This window comes from Seriola lalandi, unplaced genomic scaffold, assembly GCF_002814215.2.
Source record: "Seriola lalandi dorsalis isolate HSWRI2012SDOR001 ecotype SW California unplaced genomic scaffold, Sedor1 jcf7180002054893, whole genome shotgun sequence".
NCBI lineage: Eukaryota > Metazoa > Chordata > Actinopteri > Carangiformes > Carangidae > Seriola > Seriola lalandi.
The window spans coordinates 2,413,815-2,428,397 of NW_019525445.1; the positions used below are offsets into that span (position 1 = coordinate 2,413,815).

Below are 14,583 nucleotides of genomic sequence, written 5' to 3' on the forward strand. Positions count from 1 at the left end.
GAGAAAGGAGGAGAGAGATGTTGGCAGAAAGTGGCGTATTCAAGCAGTCACAGAGGCAGACTGGGAGAAAGAAAGACGGAGATGAAGGCAGAGTACTGAGTCAAAGAGCCAGGCGGAGAGGGTGGAGAGAGAGAGCTGACATTTTTTGTTAACACTCCCCGAGTGTTTCTGACGCTGTGAGTTTTTAGTGCCGACTGGCTGCTTTCAGTGTCTGCTTGGCACTCTACATCTCCCGGAAATCAGCTCCAAATTAAGACCGGGGACTTGTCGTGCCCGACTTCGTCAAAAAGTCACACTCGGTATGTGTCAATAAATAAGGAATGAACATCTCTCAGCTCGAGAGGGATGAGCTGCTACTGTCATACACACGCACGCACGGAATGTTTACCCATGTGCGTAAACACGGCGACAGACACACACACACACACACACACGTGTACAGTACATCTCACAACTGTCAGAGTTGCTTTTGTTTGAAGGGCCCCTCCCTTTTCAAGCATGTAGGAGAACGTACGGTGGTCTTCAGGTAATGTTAACATGTTAAATGTTGTAGACCCTGAGTAGATCCAGTGTTTTGTCTGTTCTGGGCTACTGTATGAAACATGCCGGTGAAACATGGCTCCATATGTAGATGTGAATGGCTTATTCTAAGCTAACGAACAACAATTCTTGTTTCAGGTGATTATACACTAATGAAAAGATAATTATCAACATTATATTCCATCTCTGCCAATAGATCCCCCCTAAGTCCTACACACTGGTCTTTTAACAGAAACAGGAGCGGGTGAGAGAAGCAGCAGTTTGCTGGGTTGGAGCTGTTAGCCTCTGTGGGTGTAGTTGGGCTTTCAATTCACGTTCAAAAGCAGCGGCTGTCTGACTCGCTCTTTGGTGGCTGGTAGGCGTGGGTACTTAGAACTGAGGGATTCTGACACTGTGTTTCTGCACAAACTGTGTATTAGTGTGTTCATGTGTGTTCATGTGTGTATTGCTGGTTTTGAGTGTGTGATGTAGCTGAGCTCTGGGCTTTCTGGGGCTTCCAGAGCTCCTCCACTCGCCTTTGTGACAAGGAGGGAGAGGCGCGATCTCCAACAGCTCTCTGCTTAAATTCTGGAGTGGAGAATAGGGCTGCTAAAGCAGCAGAGCCATGAAAGAGCCTCTGATTAAAGTGCCAGCAATCTATGCCCAGAAAATCAGCAACAATGTAGTAGCGACAGATTTTCTGTAAATTTGAAATGAAAGGTAGAAAACTGCTAAATTAAAGATTTTATATGGCTGAGAACAATCCATTTTTCTTTTTGCCCAAAGCCGGATAACTGAAAACTGTCACACATGATGCAGCTACGGGTCCAAAATGTATCTATAGCACTGAGTAACAAAAACTATCAAACAGAGCTCAAATGATTTTACTTGAGTAGTCGAATAGTTGATCGATTGATTAATCTGTAACTATTTAGATAATTGATTTTCATAAAAAATGCCAAAGATTAAATGTCTCCAGCTGCTCAGATCAGACAAAACAAGTTATTTGAACACATCAGCCCTCTGGGAACCAGTCATGGACTTTCACTAGTTAGCATTTTAAAAAGATTAAACAATTATATGAATAATTGAGAAAATAATGGCAGGTTAATCAATAATGAAAATAATGGTTAATTGCCGCCGTACTATCAAGTACCAGAAGCTGGAGATGAATGGCTCGTAAGATTTGGTCATTTTAAAATTTCTGGTGTCATATTGTTACTAAATTTAAGTAAAATGTTCTTCTGCAGTTGCTTGTGCAGACATATGAGAACTTGGTCTTCTTTCGTTAAATAAAAATGAGGTGAAAAAAAAAAAAGAAGAAACTTTTTCATAGCTACCAGATACGCTACAGTATCGAAAAAAAGTATTGTTTGGGTATCTGCAAAACTCAGGTATCATATTGGCACTAGTATCAAAAGAAATCAAACAATACCAAGCCCTAAATGCAACTAGGTATTGACAACAACTGTGTCTTAGTGTTGTTATCTTTAAAAAGGGATTCATTATCTGGCACTACCATCAGAACATGATGCTCTTCCTGCCTCACAGTTCACATGTAATGGACGGAAGTAGAGCCTTTACTTTACAGATGTGCGGGTGTGTGTGTGTGTGTGTGTGTGTGTGTGTGTGTGTGTGTGTGTGTGTGTGTGTGTGTGTGTGTGCTCATGTAAGCTTCTGTGAGCTCTTCAAATGATCTGATGAGTGTGAGGCTGTGTGGTTCCATGACCTGTGTATATGTGTGTGTGTGTGTGTGTGTGTGTGTGTGTTTATAAGCCTCTGTTCTCAGGTGTGTTGGCCTGCTCCAGTATCAGTGTGGTATCGTATGAGCAGGTACAGGGTTCAGTTACCCCTCTGCCTCTGATAGCTGGCTGTAATGAGGCCATTAGATCCTGCTAATAGCTTGTAGGGCCAGTCAACCGAGAGAAAAGCCGAGGGGGATCAGCTTGCACCAAGCTCTCCCTGCCCTTCATCTCTGTCCTCACTCAGAAGAGCCCCCAATTTTTTTTTTCCCCTTTTACCTCTATTCTTCCCTTTTTTCTGTTGCTCACTTCATCCCTTTTACCCATCTCGCTCAATTTGCTCTTTGTGCTCTCTGCCAATCCCTCGTCATTTACCCTTGGCTCTCTGTATCTCCTCCCCTCTTTCTCTTTCTGGCCCGAGTCATTTCATTGGGGCCCCACTTAATTTTCTCGATTTATCCGTATAGAATAGCACAATACAGTCTGTTTTCTCTAGAATTGTCACTATCCCCCCGCCTCATTCTCTCCCAATTCATTCCCATGAGTCTTTATCTCTCATACTCAATGAATGAATAACTCAGGTCACGTCCTCTCTCTCAGTCTGGCCTGCAACCATTTCTCCTTATTCACGCCTTTTACATTTCACCCTCTCTTAGTTGATCTATTTTATAAGTCTCCTTTATATTTATCTCCCTGTCCCTCTGTCTCTCTCCTGGTGAATCATATGTAAAGTGCTTTGGATTATCATAATGTTTCTTCGCTTTTTATTCCTCTGAGGGGGGGGGGGAACCCAGAAAAATCCGAAAATCAGTCTTGGAAATGTGCATCTAAAAGAGCCACAATTTCACATACTACGGCAGTGACCAAGGATGACTGATTATTACAAATTGCCACCTGATAGTTTAGTGATTGTCAGTATATAATGCAGGTTCTGGCTTTAGAAGGTGCAAAAACAATTTGTCCAAATCCAGCAACTCCAAACAGTCACACACTCACTCCCACGAGCTTACTGATTCAAGTATTTCAAAACATTTATTTTTTATTTTTTTGCCACTTTTCATCTGAATCAGAGGCCAGAGCTGTGCAACTGTTTCATCTCACAGGCCTTTCTGTTGGGTCACCTCTGAAAGCAATCCCATTCAAAGTGGCAAACGCTTGCAGATGGTTGAGGTGTCACTTGGCCGAGCAGTCTCGTCTTCACGCGGCCCCGGTGTGACCGGGGCTTGCGAGAGCCCCATCTGGTTCTCAGCACTAATGGACGATGCATATAGCTGTTATCCAAACACAGGAAAAGCTGTCAGCTGCGATGAGCAGGTGACGACTCAAAGTTTTCTCTTTTACCATAGAAATGGATGGCAATTCTTTCATCATCTAAAAACATGAGTCATTAGATCCATTACACACTGCAAACTCCTCACTAAGATGACCTCTGAAGAATGTTACTGAACAGGTTTCTAATGTTTTCTAACAACAGAGTGAATACTTAAGTCTCATTCCATGCTGAGTCAAGAAAGAAAAAAAAGAAAAAAAATCCTGTGAATATTAGCACAGCTCTTTCCCTAGACATCATCATTACAGGGAAGGGAAATATGATTTAATTCATGGATCATTAAATTGAATGCAATTGAGAAACTGTGAGTATTGATTGTGACTGTTAGAATTGGCTTCATAAGTCTCTGAGGTTTATAAAATATTGACTATTTTAGTGCAAAAAAAAAAAAACCCTATCTATACAGAGTCGAGCCCATCGAGGACGTCTGAGAGTATTCATTTGTTCTGTTTTGTTTTAAATAAATCTCATTATGTTAGACCTTTTAATATCTTGAAACAAAATACTCATTTACTGTATTTAAGATGTTGGTGAAAAACCATATTTACAATATTACTATCTAATACAGAAAACAAACTTTTGTTTTGCTTTGCTTGTTTTATTAGGCTTATGTTGATCAACAGCTTTCAAACTCATAGATCACCTTAAGAACACCATGCCATCCACATCTCAATTTAAAAGTACCACAAAATCCCCGCAAAAAAAAGGTTTGACTCAGTATTACTGTATGTGTACAGTTACTTCTGGACTTATATTGATTCTGGTCCCCGTCTAAAGTTTTTATTGCAAGAACAGGTATTTAAAATAAAAGAAATGAAAAAAATCAAGTAATGTTACCTCACTGACCCAAAACAACACCTACCTTTGGGTCATCTTCTATCCATTGAAGTCTTGCTAATGATCACTAGTGTTTCAAACAAGTGCAGCTGTGGGCGGGCAGTGTTTGAAAATATGAAGGCAGAGCTAAAACAGCGTGCTAAGTTGCTCTTTAATGTCCACTGTCAGAAGAACAAGTCAGTCATGGTCATCATCATCACCTCTACCTCGACAGCTTGGTTTTTACACACACACACACACACACACACACGCCACCTCCTAATGGGGCTCGCTGCCTCGCTTTATCTCTTGAGCCAGTTGTCTCGGCCTCTTCTTGTCCTGTGGTTTCACAATGGAAACGTGGCCTTTAGCTCTGAAAGCGGCTTCCTCGTTCTGACTTACAGCCTGCTTTTTTCAGCAGCCACACATGGCCCTGCTCTCCCCCTTAGTGCCAGCCTTTGAGGCAAATGTCAGCTAATTAAGGCTTACACGGTCGACCTTTCTCATCCCCACCTGAGCCTCCGCCACCCGATCCGCCAAATCACCCAAGAGCTGAGCCCCGTGCTACAGGTTGTCCCGCACAAACACACACACACACACACGCGCACACAGAACACAGGTCAGTGTGGCCTTTGATATGCTAAATGTTGCTGGGCTCCTACAGGGCTGTAGACTTAATTAGAGGAGACACTGAGGAGGCACAATGAGTAAACTGTTAGTGCTGCTGCAGTCGCCATACTGTTGTGATTCAGCAAAACACATGAATGTCTTCCTGCCAAGAAATCAAAGTTTTACTGCAGACTGATACATTTACACTGCGTTTCACTTGGAGTCCTGTTGCTGCTACTATCGTTTCCTGAAAATCTGCATGGTGTTTTCCAACAAAAGATCATTTAAAATGCAAGACATAAACTTGGCTCGATCAACCCACATCAAAAACAAAACAAAAAAACACACAGTTGAGACCACCTAAGAATGCCAGTGTGACTTCACCATCCCTGCTAATGTACACACATTAGGTACCGTGCTCAAATGTCTTCATTCGGTAAAGTTGATGTCAATTTTCGGAGTGCGGAAATTCACTGATCATCAAGCACGAACGAGACATTTGAGCAGGGCGCTGAATATTGAATATCGTCTCTCCAGTTCAAAGCATTTTCAAAGCAGCGAGGGTACGTTCCAGAGAGGAGAGAACGGAGAGAAGCTGAGAACACTCTGTACCCTTCCACTCTTTTAGTTTTAGTCTGCAGCCGCACAAGTGCATCACAAAATAGTATACAGATGATAAAAAGAAAAAAAAAAAAAACCCTCACATCTTAGGAGAATCTGACACTGTCCAACAGGGTGTGTCTGTTTTAAGTGGACAGTCATGGGGATACATGAAGTGAAATGCAAAAAGATATGTAACATATGATTTGGGTAATGGACAAAGGTCCTGTTCATACCTGGGATTAACGATTAACGTTGGCGTTTTTGGTGATCCGATCACAAGGGGACAGCTCTAAGTGCGCCAGTTCACACCCGACTAGCGTCTTGAGTGACCAGTTCTGATTGGATCTCACTTCCCCGCTCTATATGCAAATGAACAAGTAAATCATTTCTGTTTGCAAAGACCCAATGCGCTGTTTATTTTTTTTTAAGCCAGTTTGACAAAAATCTGTTTTCAATCTATTTGTGAGAGAAAGCGAGAGAGCGAGAGAGCGAGAGAGCGGGGCAAGGAGGGGCTGAGCGAATCAATGCGCTGCACACAGCTCTACAATGAAATAAGATATGAAATAGTAAAAAAAAAAAAAAAAAAAAAAACCTCGATATATGGTGGTCAACATTGATATTGTTTAAATCGATGTATAAGAAATGCTGTGAGAAGTGTAAAAATATTTTCGGTTCATTATGACACCGGCGGGACATATTAGACTGTGAGGGACTGCTTGCTCAGCTGACGTCCTCCGCCAGTGTGGCCCAGGACACATTTTGCGTTCACCAGACACGCTTGTTAATGCCACATCTGAGCGGGCCCTAAGTGGCGCCGACAATGTTATGGCATGAAAAAGAGAGAGCACCCAGTGTCAAGGACAGATAAAGATCAGTGAAAATGGGGGGAAAAAAAGAGGAGAATTATGTTGCTTTGAATTAAAAAATGCCCGGGAGGGATGTCATCGGGCAATGAACTCTTCTTTGAAGTGGGTGACATCAGCGACCTTGGTTTTGTGAGCGGTGTCTTTATATCACTGTTTAGCAGTTTGGGAATGCACAGTCATCGCTCCACTGAAAAAACCTGTTGTTAAAATTCAGTCTGCTCTCCCTAACATTCACTTTCTATGGCTACAGAATAGTTAATGGACCATCCACAATGCATTACTTTCATGAGAAGAGTTTTTGAGATTTGGTGCATTTGTTGAGAAATGTGTGTTAACACAACACAACAACAATAACAACAAAAAAGACATGATGAGCTCAAAGGAAAATAGAAATGGTCACACACGAATGTGTAAAAGTATTCATTGTGCCCAATGAGGTATATATGTACTTTATCTTATGTAACATATTTTCCTTTCCTATTTTCCTATTTCTCTAGTTTAAACTTTTTAAGTCTTATAAACAGATCCAATTTATCTTTTAGTAGACTTTTGTTCTTTTCGAGTACAGGTTCGGCTTCCAGCACAATGCGCAGTAACTGTTTCCATCTGGATGTCATTTAGATTTATGAGGCATCAAAGAAAAAGGAACAAAAAAATAGTTGTAGAGAAACAAACATCTGTTTGAAAAATTGGAAGAAAACAGAAAACACAACGGAAGATAAGAAACCAGCAAAAGCAGTGGGAAGAGCCTCGGCTTACACCTGTTCCTCTTCTCAGGTGTCTCAGCTACTCCCACAGCTTAACCTGCTGTCCCTTCTTCTCCCGCAAATGTATTAGATATTCATTTTTTTTCATCACACACCTGCTACACAGCGGACCTGCAACACAATGCCATTTTAAAGTTTCGATCTGCGGTATCATATGTCCCGTTTTTTTTTTTGCCGTTCACTGAAGTGAAATGATTCAACGCCGCAGAGTGAGTCAGCCTACTGTCTAGTCACCTCCGGGTAGTATACTATTTTACATATGATGATCTGCAGAAAAAGTGGTTTGTTTAGAGTAAGAAGAAGAGGAACTGGGTAATTAATATGAGCAATGTAACCTCCCTGAGAGGGCAGACAAAGAGGAGAGTTCCACCTACAGAAACTTGAACGTCATCCGCACTAAACAAGATACCAGAGTACCACCTACACCGTTTTATTTACAGGTGAACTGTGGGGAGTGCAATGCATAAACACCAAAGCCAAATGTGCTTATTAAAGACTACAACAAAACAAAGCCCATGATTATGTAGATTACTACTTTTAAGCTGATTATTTTATTTATTTATTTTTTTTTTTTTTTAAGGGACAGTGGCGTCCTCTCAGTCTGACACCACTGGTCTGATTTGATAGATTTAGGTGCTGTGTTAAGTGATTCCTCTGACTGGTCTAATGGGGTCACTATAAATCAAAAGTTATTTACTTGTCTAATGTGAAGAAAAGTTTGAGGCATGACTCATGATATTTGTGAGGACATTCAAAGAAGTTCCTAAACTCAAACAATGACGCAGGTTGTTTGATGATGCAGTTTTCTTTGTTTTTTTTCGTATGATAAATCTGCTGTTGTGAAGTAATTTTGAATTGACTAAAACTCGTCATCTCCTACTTCCTACAACTGGGTTGTAAAGGCATGTTTCAAGTGTCAAAGTCAAACATTTCACACCGCGGTGTCGCATCATACTAAATAGTTGGAAGTCTTCATCAAGAAAAGCAGTGATTTAGAGTTACGATGATCTGAAGAGAGTGTAGTGAAGGCCAGTGTAGGCCAGCCGTCCACTGTCACTGTTATACGAGGACATACAATTATATCTGCACACAGACACACACACCAAGACTATACTGGGCTTCTCTGAGGTGGATTGCCAAAAGTTTCAGCTAAACATATCAGGGAGGTTTTAGGTAGCTTTAGGTAAAAATCTAATTCTACTAAACTGGCCTTTTCATATTGTTAATTTACACATTTTGTTTTACTACTGTTGTCTGGATTCTACAATAATCCAGATTTTTGCAAATCCCACTTCAGCTTGTTCTCCAAACAATATAAAGAAATTACATGCAAATATTTTCTGTTCCTGATTGTACTCACTACAAAATAAACACATATGCACCAAAACAAAACCCACAGTAATCCCACTGTACTGTTTGTTTTCCCTTCCAGAGACATCAAACCTGACAACATACTACTGGATGAGCATGGTAAGACCCCTTCCCTCATTACATTATTCATTCATTCAAAATCCAAAAACTGCAGGTTAATATTTTATTCACCTCTGTCATTTTCTAACATAATGTCAACAACATTTGACTTGACTCACACGATGACCTCACTTGACTTAGCGTCCCAAATTCAACACTTCACTGCTTCTGACTAAGGCTTTTAACCAAACCTCGACCCTCTGGGATCACTTCGGCACAGATCAAAGGAGTCGCAGTGCTCAGAGGCAGGTTTCGCAAGTCTTTGCCTGGATAGGCCTTGCAGCACAGAGTCGTAAAATACTTCATACATTCATTTAATTTAACAAACGCAGCATAGAGAGGGAGAGCACAAGCTCTTTCGCGTTTTCCGTCCACACTGTCAGTCTGCGTTGGTTAAAGTACTATGACACTTCCATTGTGTTTTTTTTTTTTTTTTCTTTTATCTGAACTATGGGATGAAATAAGGAGTGATGTGATTGGAGTGTGGAGGACAGGGTGCTATTCATCATGCCTCCTCTTTGCTGTACGGGAAAAATCCTGTTCTGAATCTGAATGATTGATTAAGTCTCATCATAGGTTTTAGTGTCAGGTTCACACAAATAGGCTTGCGCGCGCACGCACACACGCACGCACGCACACACACACACATATATAATAAGAAAAGAGACAGAGAGCAGTGTGTGTGTGTGTGTGTGTATGTGTGTGTCAGAGGGAGGGGATTGATTGTAAATCAAGGCAACATTAAGAGAGACTGTAAATTCCTTCATCAGTATGTTAATCAAAAGGAATATTAATGTACCTCATGTTATGATCCACCCCTAGAGAAACATACACACATCCTCAGACAGACATGATGGTACAGTGCATGGTACATTACACTGATAAGATGAAACCACAGGCTGAAACAGCCTCCGCTCTTTCCAAAAAGCTTTCCAAAAGATTTTAACCTGGCAACAGCGATTTGGATGAGAGGCCTGGCCATCACCCAACATGGGAGAGCTAGTGAGGTCTTTATGGACCTGTCTTTATGCACAAGCATTGCCATGTTGAAAAAAAAAAAAAAAAGATAAACAAATTTTTTTTTTTTTTTTTTTTTTTTTTTCAACCATATGAGCCAGGATGGAAGCTTTTCCTTGGAATGAGCAAACTCTACATCCAGCTTGATTTGTTTATTAGAGGCAGGACTCCCGTCGCTACAAGCTTTAGTAAGAGAAAAAACAGGCAGAGTTTGTGCGTATGATGAAACATCTGCTTCATGTGCATGATGATCTGTTGGGTTATGTACTGAATATGAGAATCATGTCAAGAACTCACAGCTGGTTCAAGTGATCAAGTGTAACAGATTATATTAATACTGACTGAGAAGAGATGATTTAAAAAAAAAAAAAAAAAAAAAAACGGGTTGCGTATTGGAAGAAAGTTGGAGTTGTACACCAAATGCACAGCACCCCAGCTGTGTGGCACTGGCATACAGAATAAACAACATGTACTAATATGTTCACATGTGCGGATAAAATCGCATTGTAAGTGGAACATTGTGTATTTAAGTCAATGAATAATTAATCGACTATACTGTGGCATTAAGATTTCCCTTAACTGGAAGTAAGAGGTTTAGTTCCCAACCATGAAAAACAGCCTGACACCAAAACTTTCCATATACTTTTGGCCATATGCTGTACACACATACGACGACACAGGCACGCACGCACACGCCCACAAAAGTCCTGAGATTTCAGAGGGGCAACGGGCAGCTGCTCAGGGGAGTTGAAGGGATATGTGGGATGGCAGCCCTGCTGTCACTACGAACTGGAAGCAGACTGAGAGGGAGGGGGAGGGTCGAGAGACAAGAAAGAGTAAGACAAACAGGGAGAGCCACATGAATAAGACAAAAAAAAAGAGGAAAGTGATGAGCAAACATTTCTGGAAAGAAAGATTCGTCAAAGGAAGAAGAATCGGGCAGACAAAGAGAGAGGGAGATATGGGAAGAAGAAAAGATGAGGAGAACAGATTGAGTGAGGAGACAGGGAGCGGCGGATTTTGTCAGTCTCAGCCTTATTTCCACAGGACAACACACGTTCACCTGTGGTTTTTTCTGTGTGTGTGTGTGTGTCTGTGTGTGTGTGTGTGTGTGTGTGTGTGCTTGTCCTTTCAAGCTCAATAAGCACTTCTCTCCTCCTCATGGAGTCTACCCACACTGAGTTTTTTTTTTTTTTTTTTTTTTTTTTTTTTTTTTACTGTGCAGGCCTGTAGTGTACCTCTCCACTGAAGTCTAAAAGAACATGAGGTATCAGAGGGGAGCCAGCGGGCTGTTTGCTTCTGCACACCACGTCAATTCTGCGAGCTGGAATTGCCCCGTGTTCCTCTGGGAGCTTTTTCATTTGGAGAAAAACAATTTGCTCATGCACGTGCGATGTCGCTGTGTTAGCCGGCGTAGCCCCGGGATGCTTAGAGAAGCTCCAAGAGGGCTGTTGTTCAGGTTATCCACTGTGAGCCCCCCAACGAGCAAACAAAGAATCAGTCAGACACTTTAATCGGTCTTTCTGGGCACCTGCAAGCTAATCTGGTATTGACAGTGCATTAAGTTTTATGTCCTGCCTTGTTGTGTGTGTCATTATTTTGTCTGTCTGTTGGTGTCAACAAGCAATCTTGAGAGCACTATAGTTATTACAATGATAGAAACTCAAGGTTTACGTGACACATCTGGTTAGATTTTGATGATCCTTTTTACTTTCTGAGGGAAAACTGGTGCGATTTAGGCCTCCTGCTTTGAGATGCAGAAATGACATCAGCTCCATGTATGCGTTATGCAAAGACAAGCACGTCGCCATAGAAGTATCGGCTAAGTGATGCGTTCATTCATTTAATTGATTACTTTATTGGCATAATTGGGAATGCTTACGTTTAAGTGCCTCTTGTTCATTGTGGTATGATATCTAAATGAAATGCCACAACAGCGTTAAGGCGCATACTGTAGGTAACCTCGACAAGGTATTTAACACATCATCTCTCTCTATTATTTGTGAGCACTAACATAAAACCATCCAGGCACCCGTGTTGTAAAGCAGGATTACAACATCGGCTGGATAAATGAGTAAAACCTGGAACCAGTTTTGTTACTTCAGTCTGGGTTTGTTGGGGTTAGTTCAATGATAAGAGATCCACAAGATAATAAATGAATATGATTCTAATAATATAATAATCTAGAATAACAGCCTGACATGGCTGAAATGTTTTTATGTAATAAGTGAGTTTATGTCGACAAAAATAAGTGTTGAATTAACTGTATATTGCCACTGTCAACTAACAATACCAAATCATCTCTGTGAGACCAAAAGGTTTATCTATTAAATTAAATTGGTAGCTATTGGTGCTGTGTGCAGAGCTTGTGCCTTAACTTCTGCTTAAGTGAACATTTAGACTGAAAACTGAAAAAAAAAAATGCAAGGGGCATGATAATTCACTTTACAAAGTAGTCTAAATGCATCTGCACGATTGGCAAACTGATTTGTGTGTGTACAAAATGTGTTATGTCGTTGTCATCGGTGGTGAGGGTGTTTACAGGTGGTGGTATGCAAATAGAAATGAGAAATGGAAAGAGATATGTAGCAGCGTGACATAACCCAGGGATCAAACCTCGACAGTTGTGGAGAGGTAATCCCAGTAAAACACGTTAGATAACTAAGCCACCAGACAACATGCTGCCCTGTTGTTCAGCCAATGCAGACAAACAGGGGTTAATCTCACTCACTGACGTTTAGATTTGAGAGCAAGGGAATAGAACTTGTTGTGAACTGCATTGTATCATTTTAAAAGATTCAAATTTGATGTGTATTGTCTGTTAGTGCACATGCATGAGCAGAGTGAAGTAGCCATCTCACAAAAAGCGCAAAGGCAGCTTAAAATCCAGAGGATAAAATGAAACAATGAACTGTAATTAAGGCTTAAAGACAATTACATTAAAAGCATTGCAACAGCAGTTAATTCAGTCATATTCAATGCAATTCAATAAATGAAACAAAAGGAGGAGAAGTAATTTCCAAGCTAGACTGGTTTGTTACGTTCATTAATTTTAACATATTATATCACAAAGGCTAATTAGCTTCCTCTGCAACAAGCAGACTCCTGCTAGTCACTCTACAGGACGTGGTCCTTTAAAATAAAAGCACTCTGTCAGGAATATGCTTTCTCCCAAGCATCCACTTTAATTCACTCACAGACAGACCCCACCAATCAGGAACCACTGCTTTATTACAACCATTCACTGTACAAAGCAAGTGTTCCACAGACAGCAGATGAAAATCTCTTACCCAAAAGCGATGGAAATTTCCATAGTGCAGATTTGATAATCTTTAAGAATCAATTCCATGCATTGTTTGTCCAGCTTTACAAACCTTTTGACGGTTGTAATCAGCCAACTCAGTGCCATATCTGCCCTACCACTGAGCAAACTACACTCCAAATTACATAGTTAACATTGAATATTAATTAACAATTAATAATAATGAGTCTAAAAGTATCTGAAGCTGTACTCCTCCTTACACCAGACTGAGCAAAAGGACCACTGCTGCCATCTTTGGAGTTGTTTTCATCTGATTTTCTTTGGTTAAATTTTCAAAGCATGTCTATCCAAGACTTTTTTTTTTTTTTTTTTTTTGCTCCAAGATACTGCCCAGCAGCCCAATATTATTATAATGGTTATCTGTTTTTCTCCACTGCTACTGTGAAAAATTCCTGTCCTAAATCTGTCTTCTGGAAAGCTAGAAGAAAACAGAAAAGGAGGAAAGAAGGAGAGTGAAAAGTTGTGGTTTTTTTTCTTTTACGTGGACAGCTTTGTTATCTTTAAAGGCCCAGTATTCTTGTGTAAATGAATTCTCTTCGCTCCTGCCTTCTTTACATTCACATGCAGTTATCTGTCTGTGTATGTGATAAAATATGATATTATTTTTTTTATGTACAGTAATGCTATGGAGCTTTTTGTGTATGTGGTTTTACTGTATGTGTTTGTGGGGTTACCGGGGAGATCCACTCATCTGGACAATCACTCTGCGGCAAAAACTCCCCTGCCCTGACTTGCTCTCTCACTCAGTATGGCAAACATGCACACGCACGCACGCACGCACGCACACACACACACAGATTCAGCTCATTAGTGTGTGCTCAGTGTGCAGGGCAAAGACTGTGGGCCATCTTGCAGCACGGTGAGACACAGGTCAGTGGTTTGACTTTGAAAACCACTGAGTTTGCTCCCCCTCCTCTGTCACAACATACAACTTTCATTCTGTCAATGAAGGCTCAGTTCATTTACAATTGATACCTTTTAATAATTTCAATGTAAGAGCATTATGATCACTAAAGCACATTTAAAAAAAAAAAAAAAAAAGGATTATTTTAGAAGGTTGTGTAGTATATTTTTGCATATCTGACACTACATATCAGCAGCATACAAGTGGAGCACTTGCTATCTGTAAGCTGTTTTAATTTAATTCCAAAGGAAACACAAACGCAGTGTGTACCGATGCCATGAACCGAGCTCTGCAGTCTTACGGTTGGATGCCGCCCTAGGATTTAAAGGGTTCACACCAGTTGAGTTACTCTAAAAGTGTATTAAAAAACATGCTGTGTCACTTTGAGGTAACGTAAGCTCTCTGTTCCGTAGGGCACGTCCACCTAACAGACTTCAACATTGCGGCCATAGTAAAAGAAGACCTGAAAGCAACGTCCATCGCTGGGACCAAGCCATACATGGGTAAGAAAAACACGTTAGATCAATGCAGGAGACTTCAGCGCCGGGGACTTCCACGGAAGCTCGAGAAAGCAGTTTGAAACTATGAGCTTTAAAATCACAGGAAGCATGGAAAATA

General features: G+C 40.8%; 1 protein-coding gene across 1 annotated transcript in view; it reads left to right on the plus strand.

The window, feature by feature from the left end:
- Positions 1-14,583, plus strand: part of stk32a (serine/threonine kinase 32A) — a 63,205-nt gene that overhangs the window by 28,776 nt on the left and 19,846 nt on the right. Inside the window, exons 6-7 of the mRNA XM_023429348.2 lie at positions 8,685-8,722; positions 14,379-14,468. Coding sequence (XP_023285116.1) covers positions 8,685-8,722; positions 14,379-14,468 — 128 coding nt within the window. The remainder of the gene's footprint in view (positions 1-8,684; positions 8,723-14,378; positions 14,469-14,583) is intronic.